Source organism: Trichomycterus rosablanca, chromosome 11, assembly GCF_030014385.1.
Source record: "Trichomycterus rosablanca isolate fTriRos1 chromosome 11, fTriRos1.hap1, whole genome shotgun sequence".
Lineage (NCBI taxonomy): Eukaryota > Metazoa > Chordata > Actinopteri > Siluriformes > Trichomycteridae > Trichomycterus > Trichomycterus rosablanca.
In genome coordinates, this window is record NC_085998.1 from 39,079,124 (window position 1) to 39,097,348 (window position 18,225).

Below are 18,225 nucleotides of genomic sequence, written 5' to 3' on the forward strand. Positions count from 1 at the left end.
AATGTTAATAGTTAAACTTCTTGTATGGAACAGCTTCCAAAAAGATTCCATTCATTATTATTATTATTATTATTATTATTATTATTATTGTTATTGTTATTGTTATTTTTTTATTATAATTTTAATTATTTTATTATTATTATTATTATTATTGTTATTATTTTATTATTTTTATTATTATTATTGTTATTATTTTATTATTTTTATTATAATTATTATTATTTGCTATTATTATTATTATTTTTATTATTGTTGTTATTATTTTATTATTATTTTTTATTATTATTATTGTATTATTTTTTATTATAATTATTTTATTCATTTATTATTATTTTATTATTATTATTATTTAATCTCACAGGTCAAGAAACTAAAATTTCAGCAAGACAAAGAATCTTAGGATCCTGACACTGTGTGGAGTTCACACTACCAGCTGCTCTCCCAACAACCCCCCCAACACACACACACACCACCACCACCACCTTCCAATATAATCCGATAGTAAGTAAGAACAGAGGACTCTTCAGGATAAAGACGATGATGATTTGAGATGATGATTTGAGATGATGGTGTGACACGGTGAATCAGAACGACTGCAGTTCGGTTCACATGGTTCTAATGCAGCTCTGAAACAGTCGTTACCTAATAATTTACTCCCCCTCTGTACCGTATTTGTTTTACTCTGCACCCATTATGTCAGGCGGCACCTGCACGCTCTAGTTTATCCTGCAAACTCTCCACCCAGAGACCTGACTGATGTGTTTTGGAAATGTTGGAGGGAAAATATTTCCTGAAGCGTTTGTGTTATTTATCAGGCCGGTGTGAACACGCTGCTGTTCCTGAACGTCAGTACGGCTAAACACTGAGCTGCAGCGATCAGCAATAAAAAGCTCTAATGTTCACCGCTGGGACGATAGCATTCATTATTAAACCGCGCCGGCAGCGCCGCAATCAGGACAGTTCCTCTGCAAATAGAGAAAAACAATTCCTGCATGTTCAGCAGCTCACGCTTCTCTGGATGATTCTTCACATTAAACACAGTCACCCTGATTCTGCTTTTAGGGAGTGGACGCCTTTATGTAGTCACATTTAACTTCCTCTACTGCTGCAGACCTGCACTTCTGACCGAGGAGGGTATATACTCCTGACACGCCCTGTCCGATGCGTACACGCTCCACCGACCCCTTCTTATTCAGTGGATCACACACTGATCTCCACCTTCCTCCACATCTGTACAGCCTCGAGGTCCCCGCCCACTTTTGAGTCCCGTCTTTTCCCACCCAGCAGACTGGTGCCTGATTTTATCTGCTGCACCGTCTTCACTGCTGATTGTGTCCGCTAGGGGGCGCCCAGCTGACCAGTAGCAGAGCTGAGATCTGAACACAGAGAGATCAGAATCTCAGCGGTGTTGATCGTGGCTCCATGGCAGAGCTGGGATTCGAACTCCATAGCCCAAAGCTGTGTCTACTAGGCTACAACTGTCCCTAAAATAAATAACTAAATACATTTAAATTAACTACATTTATTTAAATATAAATTATAAAAATATAAATACATAAATAAATATAAATGTATTTAAATATAAATCATAAAAATTTAAATAAATAAATATACATTTATTTAAATATACATTATAAAAATATAAATGAATAAATAAATATACATTTATTTAAATATAAATTATAAATATATAAATAAATAAATAAATATACATTATTTAAAAATAAATTCAAAAATTATAAATGAATAAATAAATATACATTTATTTAAATATAAATCATAAATATATAAATACATAAATAAATATACATTTATTTAAATATAAATTATAAATATATAAATAAATAAATAAATGTATATAAATGTATTTAAATTTAATTTAACACTAAATAACAACTAAATAAATAAATTGAACTAAATAGGCACAAATGTCAGCAGAGTACGAGTAAAGGCTGTTATAGCTGTTATAGGCTGGGATGTTAACTGAGTATAAATACTTTACTAAATACTTCAGGTACTTTTATTTCATCACTGACAGACCCTGCGAACGAGGGCATCCACAAACCCGGACGAACAGATTCCTCACATCACAATCACTTCAGTATATCAGCACCTTAAAACGTTTTACTTTAATTACTCAGTAATTATTAAACATCCTTAACGGTACAAGCAGGCGTTTCATCCTGTCCTGTTATTCTAAACCGCTTGTATTCACCAGCTGTGGTGGAGATACTGAACATCGTCGCCCCTGCAATAAATCTGTCAGAGCCGTACGGGTGAGGGATCCCCACAGTACAATTACATCCTGCAGCACCCGTCACAGTAATTACACGCGTGTCTGAGTCCAGAACACAAATAGATACCAACAATAAACGGATAAATAAAGAAATAAAAAAAACAGGAGGTGAAATGTGAGAATGTATGATTTAATTCTGTATTATAATTAATAATCATTTTGTTTGTTCGTTCCACACTAATCTGGACTGTAAATAATCAAACGTCCACACATCAGCAGCTTTAATGACAGAAACTCTTATTTATATAAATGTCTTATTAATCAATTTCTAAGTTTTGCACACTCAACATACATTTTATTTGTGAGCAATATTTTTTTCTAATTTTTCTAATTACTAATGATTTATATAATGATTAGAATAGTCATGTTTTAGTTATAATGAAAATAATCATATTTAAAATGTAATAAATAATATTTAATATGTATTTTTTTATTTAATGTACCTGAAGTGTTTGTACAGAATCTAGTTCAGATTTACACACATAATGTTTCTGACTTTATATTTTTATTTGAATATAAAAGATACACTTAAATATTATTATTATTAATAATAATAATAATAATAATAATAATAACAACAAAAACAACAATAATAATAACAATAATAAATAATAATAACAATAACAAAAATAAAAACATAATAATAATAAAAACAATGATAATAATAATAGCAATAAAAACAATAATAATATAAAAATAAAATAATAATAATAATAATGAAATAGTAAAAACAATAATAACAATAATAATAATAATAATAAAAAATATGATAATCATAAAAATAACAATAATAATAATTATTATTATTATAATTATAGTAATAAATAATAATAATAATAAAAAAATAATAATAATGATAATAATAATGATAATAATAAATATAATTGTATAAATTAGTGCAAATTTCATCTGGTTATTAAATATTCATTAATTGTCTTTTTTTTACCACCGCTTAATCCTGGTCAGGGTCGCGGTGGTCTGAATCATTGGACAAAAGGCAGGAAACACAGAGGACAGGTCGCCAGTCCATCACAGGGCAAACACACATCAACACACACACACACTGAATGTCTTTGGACTGTGGCAGGAAACCCACACAAACACAGGGAGAACATGCAAACTCCACTTGGGAATTGAACCCAGAACCCAGGAACGTAAATAAATGAATAAATGAACACAATAGCAGACGAGGCTCCACCACGATGCTCATCATCACGTCAGCGTATCACGTCTCGTTACACTAAACACACGCCACTATTATCAGATCTATAACGAGAGCGCTGAACACCATCATCAGCTGCACCGAGGGAGCCGGATACTGGATTCACTGGATTAAGAGAAATTGGATTGGGTGGGAATTTGTGCCTTCATCGTTCAGCCGTGTGGAAAAGCCAATTCATGAAGAGATCTTCACTCTGCCGCCACGTCCTCTAATCACCCAGCGCTGAAGCTTCCTCCTGCACATCCAGCTGCTAATTAACGTGACGAGTTCTTTTGTTTTTGGTTTTTTTTGGATGATCGAAATCAATATCATTCCTCAGCTGAACGTTTGTGGTTCAGGATGGAGCGTAAACACGAGGGTAAATGTCTCCCACGAGTCCAAATCCAATCAAATTCAATCAAATTAAAGTTTATTCATGTTTATTTGTCACATACAGGTCATACATGGTACAACTAGCAATTAAATGCTTTCTTATAGCTGCTCGGTCACATTAGTACTACAGAAAAAGAAAACAAACCATAAGGTCTAGAAATAACTTAAAAAATATCTAAACATTTTTAGATAGAGATAAAGTCCAAAAAATCTTCTGCTTAAAAACCGAAGCCTTACAGATTCTTTATTAATAATAATTCTGTAATATTACTGGATTGCTGCACCATGAGTCCTTAAAGGAACCAGTAAAGAGTTGAGGAAATACTTTTTTGCATTTAGCAGAGGCTCCTATCCAAAGCGACTTACAGTACTGTGACAGTATATTGTCTAAGCCATTGAGGAATAAGGGCCTTGCTCAAGGGCCCAACAGTGGCAACCTGGTACTGATGGGTAGTCCAGTACCTCAACCACTAAGCTACAACTGCCCTACTGCCCTACAGTTAGTCACCGGTAAAAGGAAACACACTGGACGGGTCGCCAGTCCATCACATGTCAGTAGCTCCAGTTATCCTGACTGCACATTTTTGGACTGTGGGAGGAAACCGGAGCACCCGGAGGAAACCCTCACAGACACAGGGAGAACATGCAAACTCAGAAACAGACAGAAAGGACAGAAAGGCAGCCTGGCCGGGAAATCGAACCCAGGACCTTCTTGCTGTGACGAAACAGTGCTACACATATAACAATGTATTATTTAAAAATGCATTAACGTATCCAAAAATACCAGGATGTAAGTAACACTGCCAGGGTGTCAAAATCTAAACAGTTTCTATATTAGTACTTAAAACTTTTACATTACTAAATTACTTTTTTATAAAAAAAGCCCTGATCTGCTGTATAAATCCAGCTCGGAAGCGAGTGTTTCTACCCCCAGCTCCGAGTGACAGTACAAAACTGCACACATCAACAACCATAAACCAGAAAATAGAAAATATAGAAAATATAGGATACGACGTTGGTCAAGGGTCAATTACTAACGTGGTCGAGGGGTCACGAAAGCATTTCGTATCACTACATGTGTGACAGATAAACTTTAATTTGATTTTATTTAATTTGATTTGATTTGATAAAAACGTGGACGGCATCACTTTTCACCACGTCGTCATGGAAACAAGTGCAGGTTAATCCTCAAGCAGTGAGACTGGATTTATTGACCTCAATTAACTAATCAAATCTAACTAAACTACACGACTGTGAACTCAATTCAATCTGTTCATCAATTCATTTGACCGTGCTGGATGAGAACAGATTTAGGTCAGTGACTCTCGGGGGCAGGAAAGAATGAGACGTGATTGCAGAGACGTGATTGGTCGGTTGGTTTGGTCAGGATTTAATGATGCTGATTGAAGTTTATATGTCGCTTCGCACCGATGAGGACACCAGGCCAGCACTGCTGCACTGCTGCTTCCTGTAATTTCCGTCAAGAGCTCCAGTACGTCCATGATGCAGACTTTCGGACTGACCGTTGCAGCATGAAGGAGGCGATTTGTGACAGTATACAGTCTAAGCAATCGAGGATTAAGGGCCTTGCTCAAGGGCCCAACAGTGTCAACCTGACAGTGGTGAGGCTTGAATCGGCAACCTTCTGATAACTGGACCAGTACCTTAACCACTAGGCTACAACTGCCCAGTAGCTCCAATTAACCTTACTGCATGTCTTTGTACTGTGGGAGGAAATCCACACAGACATGGAGAGAACATGCAAACCCCACACAGAAAGGACACGGGCCGCTCTACCTGGGAATCGAACCCAGGACCTTTTACTGTGAGGCGACAGTGCTACCCTCCGAGCCACTGTGCCACCCCAAGAGTTATTTATTTATTACGAAAAAAGTCTAAGACTCTGAGATGCTGAGCTGGCATCTTCTCTGAACCCCGATGCTGGCTCTGGTGCTGATGCTGATGCTGGCTCAGACGTTTAAGCTCGGCGAGCGTATCGACTCTCTGACCTTTCAGCAGCTCCGGCTCTGAGATGATCAGAAGAACCTCAGCTCTGAACCTAACGTCCACGCGCTCAAAGGTCAGATGTGTTCAACACGACAGCCCTGTCCAAACTACTCCGCCTTCAACACCAACGGTGTGGACGCGTCAGGAGAACAGAACCTAAACTTCACCCAAAGAATTCATCTGACTGAGAATCCAAGCAGTTTCTCCCAATTTAGTCATACCCAGTTCCTCTTACTCTGCTGGAGACCCCGATGGTGTACGTGGAGGGTATTTTCTCCTGACATGCCCTCCCTCAGACGCGTGCACGCTCCACCGACCCCTTTTTATCCGCCCGTACTTCGGTGGATCGGCGCGTGAGGTCGGTCTCGCGCACGGAGAGTCACTCGCTGATCTCCACGTTCCTCCAGGCGCCTCGGGCTACTAACCAGGGTCCTTACACAGCGTCAGAGACCCCGCCCACTTTTTATTCCCGCCTTTTCCCACCCAGCAGACTAGTGGCTGAGAATGAGTGTGTGTGTGTCACTACTGGCACTGATTTTGGCTGGCAACATGCACTCATATTGGCCGGCTGTTTGAACGTACACTGTATGGCCAAAAGTATTCGGACGCCTGACCGTGAGCTTATTGGACGCCCCGTTTCAAAAACAAACAGAGCAACATCTATCCATCTTCTGAGAAGGCTTCTCCCAAGACTGTGGGAATTTGTGCCCCTTCAGTGCATTCAGAAGCGCATTTGTATGGCTGCTTTTTGACGTTGGCCAAGAAAGCCTCAGTCAATGTTCCGGTTCATCCCAGAGCTGTTAAGTGAGGCTGAGCTCAGGACTCTGTGCAGGACAACATTAATTATAAAAAATAAAATAAAGCTTTGATGTTTTATCTCAGCCCTGATAATCAGGTTCAATAGAACATTTCTGACTCTAAACAAATAAAGCGGCGCCTCAAAAAGCTGAATCCTTTATCATAAATCCCTCTCACGACTCTTCAAGCCACAGAGCAAAACAGAAACCAGAAACCATCATCAGACTGGGACCCGGAGGCCCAGAGACCCTGACGCCGCAACTCCTCCGCTGCATTCATACAGTGCATAACACACACACTGATATAACCAGGACACACACTCCTCCATACACACCATCATACACACATCTCCATATATAGAGTAGCTGCACCGACCCGAGCGCGGCGGAACACAAACAGAACGCGGTGAGAGATCCTGACCAGAGGGAAACAAAAACCCAAATCCAAACACGGCAGAGCGACCAGGACGAGGAGTTTATGAGGTGAAGAGCTCTTGAGGTGGAGTATGCGTTCCACCGGGGTGCTCAGATCAACACTCGCTTACATGAATTTCATTAGCAAACATTCGAAAAGCTCTCGGGGTCGAAGGTCACGTCCATGTGTTCATAAAGAACTTTAACTGTTTATTTACGTTCTGGTCTGAGTTTCACCGTCGGACTGAAAAACTAAATGTTATTTTACATTAGATTAGATTAGATTAGATTTAACTTTATTGACATTACACATGTACTAGTACAAGACAACGAAATGCAGTAATAATAAAAGTTATTGATGTTATTAAGACATTTTTATCTTTTATTGTTTATTGGTTGAATCCACTACAGTCTCGTGACCACATTCAGGTAAAAAAACTGTAAATAATGGCAGAATGTTTAAGCTAAATGTCATAATAGCGCGCTGAAAATGTAATTATCAGAGAATGGACATGCAATAAATGCATAATAATAATAATAATATTAATAATATTAATAATAATAGTAGTAATAAAAATAATATTAATAATAATAATATTAATAATAATAGTAGTAACATAAATAATATAAATAATTATAGTAGTAATAAAAATAATATTAATAATAATTACAATATTAATAATAATATTAATGTTAATAATAATATAAAAAATAATATTAATAATAATAATAAATAAAAAATAATAATAATAATAATAGTAACAATAATATTAATAATAATAGTAGTAATATAAATAATATTAATAATAATAGTAGTAATATAAATAATATTAATAATAATAGTAGTAATATAAACAATAATAATTATAATATTAATAATAATAATAATAATAATAATATGATAATATTAATAATAATAATAATATTAATAACACTAATAATAAAGTAATAATAAGAATAGTAATAACAATAATATTAATATTATTCTTTATTAAAATACTATAATAGTGATGATGATGATAATGATAATAGTAGTAATATTAATAGTAATAATAATAATATTATTGATAATTATTATTATAATACTATAGTAATGATAATGATAATAATAATAATGATAACACATGTTCAAGGAAATTACTTAATTAAGGTAATAATTTAATAATCCTTTGATTAAATAACTTAAATTCGTAGTTAAATTCAAAATTTGGAATAAAATCATTTCTTCGTACTTTTGTCAGGTGAATAAAGGTTCAGGTAAACAAGGGTTGGAAATGAATTCCTAAATCAGAACGCAGAACAAACTGATATATATATAAATATATGAATATATACAGTGTATCACAAAAGTGAGTACACCCCTCACATTTCTGCAAATATTTCATTATATCTTTTCATGGGACAACACTATAGACATGAAACTTGGATATAACTTAGAGTAGTCAGTGTACAGCTTGTATAGCAGTGTAGATTTACTGTCTTCTGAAAATAACTCAACACACAGACATTAATGTCTAAATAGCTGCAACATAAGTGAGTACACCCCACAGTGAACATGTCCAAATTGTGCCCAAATGTGTCGTTGTCCCTCCCTGGTGTCATGTGTCAAGGTTCCAGGTGTAAATGGGGAGCAGGGCTGTTAAATTTGGTGTTTTGGGTACAATTCTCTAATACTGGCCACTGGATATTCAACATGGCACCTCATGGCAAAGAACTCTCTGAGGATGTGAGAAATAGAATTGTTGCTCTCCACAAAGATGGCCTGGGCTATAAGAAGATTGCTAACACCCTGAAACTGAGCTACAGCATGGTGGCCAAGGTCATACAGCGGTTTTCCAGGACAGGTTCCACTCGGAACAGGCTTCGCCAGGGTCGACCAAAGAAGTTGAGTCCACGTGTTCGGCGTCATATCCAGAGGTTGGCTTTAAAAAATAGACACATGAGTGCTGCCAGCATTGCTGCAGAGGTTGAAGACGTGGGAGGTCAGCCTGTCAGTGCTCAGACCATACGCCGCACACTGCATCAACTCGGTCTGCATGGTCGTCATCCCAGAAGGAAGCTGACGCACAAGAAAGCCAGCAAACAGTTTGCTGAAGACAAGCAGTCCAAGAACATGGATTACTGGAATGCCCTGTGGTCTGACGAGACCAAGATAAACTTGTTTGGCTCAGATGGTGTCCAGCATGTGTGGCGGCGCCCTGGTGAGAAGTACCAAGACGACTGTATCTTGCCTACAGTCAAGCATGGTGGTGGTAGCATCATGGTCTTGGGCTGCATTTGTGTTGCTGGCACTGGGGAGCTGCAGTTCATTGAGGGAAACATGAATTCTAACATGTACTGTGACATTCTGAAACAGAGCATGATCCCCTCCCTTCGAAAACTGGGCCTCATGGCAGTTTTCCAACAGGATAACGACCCCAAACACAACCTCCAAGATGACAACTGCCTTGCTGAGGAAGCTGAAGGTAAAGGTGATGGACTAAACCCAATTGAGCACCTGTGGCGCATCCTCAAGTGGAAGGTGGAGGAGTTCAAGGTGTCTAACATCCACCAGCTCCGTGATGTCATCATGGAGGAGTGGAAGAGGATTCCAGTAGCAACCTGTGCAGCTCTGGTGAATTCCATGCCCAGGAGGGTTAAGGCAGTGCTGGATAATAATGGTGGTCACACAAAATATTGACACTTTGGGCACAATTTGGACATGTTCACTGTGGGGTGTACTCACTTATGTTGCCAGCCATTTAGACATTAATGGCTGTGTGTTGAGTTATTTTCAGAAGACAGTAAATCTACACTGCTATACAAGTTGTACACTGACTACTCTAAGTTATATCCAAGTTTTATTTCTATAGTGTTGTCCCATGAAATATATAATAAAATATTTGCAGAAATGTGAGGGGTGTACTCACTTTTGTGATACACTGTATATATATGATTAAAGAAACTTCGGTGCAGTGAGGAATGATTGAGTGCAGGATCGGAGGTGAAGAACACAAATGCAGAAGAGCTGAAGGAAGAGAAACAGAGGAGGAGAAAAGCTGCAGTGAGACGGAGCTGGAGTTACGTAACGGGGGGGAACGAGGGGCGACTGCAGGAGCGCCGGAGGAGAAACGGAACCAAGGGCCGAGGGTAAAGAACCAAGAGACATACAGAGAGATGATTTATGGGTTATTGATCCTGAAGGAGATTAAAGCCTCTGTAGCCTGATACAGATACAACAACGTTAGTACTAAATATATTATATAAAAAGGTGTAATCGTGTGTAAACAAGAAGCTAAAAGTACCTGCAGCAACCAACACTGCGAGAAAAACATAATAAATATAACATTATTATTTACATTTGACTTTTTCAGCATTAAGCGGACGCATTATTATTATTTTTTTTAGCCAAAGCGACCTGCAGTACTGTGACAGTACACAATCCAAGCAGCTCAATGTTAAAGGCCTTGCTCAAGGGTCCAACAGTGACAACCTGGCAGTGGTGTGGCTTGAATAAGCAACATTCAGATTACTAGTTCAGTACTTTAACACCTAAACCACTAGAATAGAATACAGAATAGAATTAAATAGAATCCACAGTGCAGTTATGAATGAATGAATGGAGGCGCAATATCAACTAGAGAGTACCAATAAAATAATGAGAAATATTAGGAATACAGGCGGGATGGTGGCTTGGTGGGTAGCACTGTCACCTCACAGCAAGAAGGGTCTGCTTTTGATTACCCAGGGTCCTTTATGTGTGGAGTTTTGTATGTTCTCCGTGTGTCTGTAAGGGTTTCCTCCCACAGTACAAACACATGCAGTCAGGACAACTTGAGATACTAGAAATTGTTCTAAGTGTGTGTGTGTGTGTGTGTGTGTGTTTGCCCAGTGATGGACTGGCGACCTTTCCAGGGCGTTTCCTAGCTCCAGTCAAACGTATCAGACCCACTGCAACCCTGACCAGGATGAAGCGGTGGTAAAACAGACAATAAATAAATAATTGAATTGATGAATATTATGCATGTTAATAATGTTATTTAATAAGAGGAACCTGAGAGAATCCTTAAGAGGAACCTTAAGAGGAACCTGAGAGGAACCTTAAGAAAAGCCTTAAGAGAAACCTTAAGAGGAACCTGAGATGAACCTTAAGAGGAACCTTAAGAGGAACCTTAAGAGGAACCTGAGATGAACCTTAAGAGGAACCTTAAGAGAAACCTTAAGAGGAACCTGAGATGAACCTTAAGAAGAGCCTTAAGAGAAACCTTAAGAGGAACCTGAGATGAACCTTAAGAGGAACCTTAAGAGGAACCTTAAGAGGAACCTGAGATGAACCTTAAGAGGAACCTTAAGAGAAACCTTAAGAGGAACCTGAGATGAACCTTAAGAGGAACCTTAAGAGAAACCTCAAGATGAACCTGAGAGGAATCTTAAGTAATGTAGGAGGAAACTAGAGCACCCGGAGGAAACCCTTACAGACACGGGGAGAACATGCAAACTCCACACAGAAAGGTGGGGGAATCGAACCCAAGACCTTCTTGCTGTGAGGCAACAGTGCTACCCACCGAACCCCCAAACCATACCATAGCCAGTCAAAATAAAGAATCTGAGTTCATCAGAGTAAAAAGTCTAGTAGTGAGTTCTGGGAGCTGGGGTCAGAGTGCAGGGTCAGTCACTGTACGGCGCCCCTGGAGCAGACAGGGTTAAGGGCCTTGCTCAAGGGCCCGACAGTGGCTGCATAGCAAAGCCTGGATTTGAACCGACAACCTTCTGATCGATAGCCCAAAGCTCTTCCAACTAGGCTCCCACTGTCCCAAAAAAGGCAGATTATTTAGACACACTACTTATACAGAGATACACCGATAACGTCACTGCGGTTTTAGCGTTCTAGCTTGCTAAGCTAACACAGTTAGCATCAGGACGTTCAAACCGCCGCTAGCACGCCAGCTAACGCCTCGCTCCGCGTACCGAAAACGCTTCAACTGTCCCTGACGCCCCAATTTACAGATAAACGACACTCGTATAATTACACCTTCATACAGATTACACATCAATGAGAATTTATTTGCATGTGAAAGGAACTCTGTTGGTTGCTCTGTGTTTATCCGCCGCCATGTTTGTAGTTCTTGGTGAGAAAAGTCGTGCCGCACTGAATGCTGGGATTGATCTTCAGCGCTGAGGAGGCGTCGGACGCTCCCTCGTCATTCAGTCAGATCATCACTCAGGATTAAGGCGCCTCAGTAGGAGGGTTTTAATGGAGCTGATTTAGAGAATGTAAACATGCCGAGATTCGGTACGTACCGGTACTTCATGCCCGTGTGTTTGCCCGTGGACTCCTTGAGCGAGATGTGGTGGCGCGGCGTGAAGGAGCCGAAGCTGCGGGCGATGATGGCCACCGTGCGGAACTTGGCGCGGGCGGCGTTCACCACGTTGGGGCTGGTGGCGCTCTGCTTGCCGTGCTCGCCGTTACGCCCCTTCAGGTTGTGCTCGGTGCAGGCGATGGAAACCTGCATGACGACCGCCGGCGACCGAGACGCTCACCGAAAAGTTGAGAGGACCCCGGAGCCGAGGGGCGAGAGGGCGCATTCAAATCTCACCGGGGAGAAGAAAGTTAGTCTTGCACCGATCCTGATCCTGAGACGCGAGAGCACGCAGGACCGCGAGTGCCGGCGCACTGAGAGGATTCTCTCGGGGTCAGAGACGAATAAACGGCTGGAGGAAGGAACGTGGGAAGGGGGCGAGGAGGGGCGGGCGGAGGAAGGAGGGGGTTACGACGGTCCGGCGCATTCTGTCTGGTTCAGCATATTTCTCAGCTCTCGCGTCTTCTGCACCTCTCGCCTGTCGAATCTTCCTTTTGCTCTCTCTCTCTCTCTCTCTCTCTCTCAACCATCTACAAGCGAGCTCAGCAGCAAATCTGAAAATGCTCGGGGGGGAGAATGCATCCCAAACTCCCTCTCTCACTCATTCTCTCTCTTTCACCCACTCTCTCACTCACTCTCTCACTCATTCTCTCTCTTTCACATTCTCATTCCCTCTCTTTTGCATATACTCTTTCAGCCACTCTCACTCATTCTCTCTCTCTCACCCACTCACTTATTCTCTCTCTTTCACACTCACTCATTCTCTATCTTTTGCATATACTCTTTCAGTCACTCTCTCATTCATTCTCTCTCACCCACTCTCTCACTCATTCACTCTCTCACCCACTCTCACTCATTCTCTCTCTTTCACATTCTCACTTATTCCCTCTCTTTCGCATATTCTCTTTCAGCCATTCTCTGATTCATTCTGTCACTCATTCTCTCTCACTCTCTCCCTCACTCACTCTCTCACCCACTCTCACTCATTCTCTCTCTTTCACATTCTCACTCATTCTCTCTCTTTTGCATTCCCACTCATTCTCTCTCTTTCGCATATACTCTTTTAGCCATTCTCTCATTCTTTCTCCTTTACATTCTCACTCATTCTCTCTCACTCTCTCCCTCATTCTCTCTTATTCTCTCTCCCATTCTCACTTATTCTTTCTCCTTTGCATTCTCACTCATTCTCTCTCTTTTACATTCTCACTCATTCTCTCACTTTTGCATATTCTCTTTCAGCCATTCTCTCTCATCCACTCTCTCTCATCCACTCTCTCTCTCTCTCACTCATTCACCCCCCCCTCCCCCGCTCTCTCTGAGAGGTTCCAGTCCATCACACATTCAGTTCAGATGATTACACCCCATTATATATAATATAACATAATAACGAGCCAGACTCACCAAAAATATCCGGACGCCTGCTGTGACCCGGCGTTTCAACCACTAACAGTTTATACATTTTCACATTCTCCCTCGTACTCCTAATTTTTGTCAAGCTTACTGATTGCACTGGCCAAGGAGAGCTGCAGACTAGCACCCACCACATTAGACCTGTCTGTCTGAAAACCCAGCTCTCTCTCTCTCTCTCTCTCTCTCTACACACAGACACATTTTTCGTCATCCTATACCCCGAGAAGAGGGCGTGTCTAAATTCTTAGCTCCCTTAAAATGCTCCTACTGAGGCGCCTTAATCCTGAGTGATGATCTGACTGAATGACGAGGGAGCGTCCGACACCTCCTCAGCGCTGAAGATCAATCCCAGCATTCAGTGCGGCACGACTTTTCTCACCAAAAACTACAAACGTGGCGGACGGATGGAACGCGGAGCAACCAACAGAGTTCCTTTCACATGTAAATAAATTCTGGTTGATGTTTAATCTGTATGAAGGTGTAATTATACGCGTGTGGTTCATATCGTAATCGGTGTATCTCCGTATAAGTAGAGCGTCTAAATAATCTGATTATGAGTTCCATGTGTTATTAGAATCCTCTCTACAAGGGCAGGTACACAGGTCGTGTGTGTGTGTGTGTGTGTGTGTGTGTGTGTGTGTGTGGTTGTTTATCTTCTATGATCTGCTCAGCACCGCAGATATTAAAGTCAGTGCAGTTCATTAAAAACACGTTATTTTCTAAATGCCGCAGCTTTTTAGTTTAAAACGAGAAGGAACAATGCTAATATGAAACCATGGTTACAGACGACCTTCACGTCATAAACATCATCTAAAGTTAATAGAGGACCACGCTCCGAACTCCGCGGTCCCTCCCGCCCCCGTCACAGCCCCGTTTAACCTTTGATTCGCCTGATCGGACCTGCTGCGTGTACCAGTACACACACTGTTCATTTTATCAACTCCACTTACCATATAGAAGCACTTTGTAGTTCCACAATTACTGACTGTAGTCCATCTGTTTCTCTGCATGCTTTGTTACCCCCTTTCATGCTGTTCTTCAATGGTCAGGACCCCCACAGGACCCCCACAGAGCAGGTATTATTTAGGTGGTGGATGATTCTCAGCACTGCAGTGACACTGACATGGTGGTGGTGTGTTAGTGTGTGTTGTGCTGGTATGAGTGGATCAGACACAGCAGCGCTGCTGGAGTTTTTAAACACCGTGTCCACTCACTGTCCACTCTATTAGACACTCCTACCTAGTCGGTCCACCTTGTAGATGTAAAGTCAGAGACGATCGCTCATCTATTGCTGCTGTTTGAGTCGCTCATCTTTTAGACCTTCATCAGTGGACACAGAACGCTGCACATGGGGTGCTGTTGGCTGGAAATTTTTGGTTGGTGGACTATTCTCAGTCCAGCAGTGACAGTGAGGTGTTTAAAAACTCCAGCAGCGCTGCTGTGTCTGATACACTCATACCAGCACAACACACACTAACACACCACCACCATGTCAGTGTCACTGCAGTGCTGAGAATCATCCACCACCTAAATAATACCTGCTCTGTGGTGGTCCTGTGGGGGTCCTGACCATTGAAGAACAGCATAAAAGGGGGTAACAAAGCATGTAGAGAAACAGATGGACTACAGTCAGTAATTGTAGAACTACAAAGTGCTTCTATATGGTAAGTGGAGCTGATAAAATAGACAGTGAGTGTAGAAACAAGGAGGTGGTTTTAATGTTATGGCTGATGTGCGAAAACCACCCTGGAGGGGTCGCAAGTCTATCACAGGACAAATACACACACACACACACACACACACACACCTAGGAGGAGATCATCAATCACCCCCCCCCCCCCCCCCCCCATCACCAATATTCAATTCAATCATTATCACCCCTCCACCCCCATCACCAATCGACTGGGTGGGTAGCGCCATCACCTCTGTTTCAGTCAGGAGATACTAATTGCCCGTGTGTGTGTGTGTGTGTGTGTGTGTTTGCCCTGTGATGGCCTGGCGACCCGCCCGGGGTGTTTCCTGCCTTTCACCCATCACACCCACCGTGACCCTGACCAGGTTAAACTGGTGGAAATGAAATAAAATAAATGTTTCATCTGTATAATTTTATTTAATTTAGTTTTCATGCTTTACCACCACTTTATACTGGTCAGGGTCATGGTGGGTCCAGTTGCTCCCTGGGCACAATGCAGTACCTTAAAGCAGGACACCAATCCACCAATCCACCACCAACAATCACAACCAATCACGTCTGTATGGAGATGCCTGACCCGTCGATAGCACCGCTGATTAACCGAACCCTGAATAATGACAATCGGAATACATCCACGCATCATGTGATCCTGTAACCTGCAGTGATTCGCTGATTCGCTGACGGCTGCAGATCAGACGGACGTGGGTGAAGGAAATTCGGGTTAATCGGATGTAATGAAAAACACCTGCGCTGTTTCACCGGGACCTAATTAAGCATTATAATTACTTTTTAATTAACTTAGTGTGAAAGCTGCGCTTATATCAGCTTCAGTCTTCACATCGGTACACCGTTTGGTTCCTAGTGGTACTTTAGACCCTTGCGGTCAGGACCAAGACAATACGAGACCTCTACTGTTCCAGGATCGAGCCTACGAACAAAAGTATTGGGACGCCCTTTTAATTACTCAAATTAAGGTGTAATAAATCAATTATACTTTGCATTAACAGTTTAGGGAAGGCCTATCGCCGTGTGTTCCGTGTGTTCCGTTAGAAATAAAAGTGACGCAGAAAGTTCAGCCCCCTAGAAGTGGAACCACCAATCACAACACAAGTTCAGATCACGGTCACGCCCGTGCGTGGCATTGCAGCTGGCACAGCGGGCGGAACCTGTCATAAAGTCAGCGATAAACACACCGTCCTCTGACTGATTAAAACCCTCTGCTCACGAGTCCCTGCACCATCCACACCTAATCAAACAAGACTAAAGAGCGCCCCCGTCTGGTAAACATTTACACTACATTACATTTTCAGCATTTAGCAGATTTAGACGCCCTAATCCAAAGCGACTTACAGTACTGTGACAGTACAGAGTCTAAGCATTTGAGGGTTAAGAGCCTTGCTCAAGGGCCCAACAGCAGCAACCTGTCAGTGGTGTGGGTTTGAACCATCTGATTACTATAGTCCAGTACCTTAACCACTAGGCTACAATGTCCTACACAGGAACACACCGATACATCGTCGGTCCTTCAGTCACAGCAAAACGTTCCTTCTAGTGACAGCAGGGGGCGACAAAGACTCCTCTTTAATTTAACCCTTTACATCCCAATACAGATTAAATAGGCAGGTATGAAGGATTTGTTTTCTTAGATTTGTATTAGTTAATGTAAATATTGATTTTTAAATCAGCAGTAAATAAATTCCAGTTAGAACTGGTCATGTATTGTATTATAGTATTACATTTTATATTAAAATATAATAATAATAAAAGATATGACGCATTTGAAAGCAGTTCATTTAAATGTATTATTTAATTTATATTCATCATTTGTAGTGTGTGATTATTTTAAACTTTAATTTTGGAGGAAACATTCTTGAACGCTCTATTACTGTTAAAACAGTTTTTAATAATAATATAATAATTATATAAAAAAATCATCTCAATCGTATCTCAGCTCATTAATGAAAACTTAATAAATGCAGAACTGAGGACAGAGAGCAAACACACCGTCCTCTGGTCCGTTATCTGACTGTAATTAAAGCACTGACTGATTAAAACCCTCTACACCTGAGTCCCTGCACCATCCACACCTGATCAATCACTCATGTAGAACGTGTTCACCAGGATTTCTGACTAAATCCCCCGTCTGGTTAACACAGGCACACACAGAGGGAGTTTATACATTCACAAGGAGGCTACTCGGTTTATGATTAAAAATAGCAAATTAATCACTAAATTATACTAAATGGTATTTTAATTATTACAGTAATGTAAAATAGGCTTATATAAGGTCGTATATCTACCGAAAACCAGAACTACAAGTTAAAGAAGGTTTATTTCATTTCATTTTTATTCACTGCTCTATCGTGGTCTAAGACTTAAATATTTTAACGACTTTTGATTTAGTTATTTAATATATCTATGCATGTATTTACTTTTTAAAGTAGATTTTATTTCATTTGAATTTTAAATGCATAATATATTTCAAATTTGTAATTATACATTTCTGGTACAGATCAGCATCTGCCATGTCATTATGTGACAGCAGGGGGCACTGTTAGCGCAGATGACTGATGACTTTAATCGGCAGTCTCTGCACCTCATTGAGCATTAATTCTTTAAAATTCAGCCGGTTCTCAATCAGCACAGTAGAACTGGTAGTATCAGCGTTAGGAAGA

The 18,225-nt window shown here is 40.5% G+C and overlaps 1 protein-coding gene across 5 annotated transcripts in view; it reads right to left on the minus strand.

Annotated features, from left to right (window-relative positions):
• Window positions 1–18,225, minus strand: part of kcnab1a (potassium voltage-gated channel subfamily A regulatory beta subunit 1a) — a 49,950-nt gene that overhangs the window by 23,150 nt on the left and 8,575 nt on the right. The window contains exon 1 of one of the 5 annotated variants that reach the window (XM_063004925.1): window positions 12,389–12,664. The exons of the other annotated variants lie outside the window; for them this stretch is intronic. Coding sequence (XP_062860995.1) covers window positions 12,389–12,600 — 212 coding nt within the window. The 5' untranslated portion in view covers window positions 12,601–12,664. Of the gene's footprint in view, window positions 1–12,388; window positions 12,665–18,225 lie in introns of those variants that run through there. 5 annotated transcript variants of the gene reach the window in all.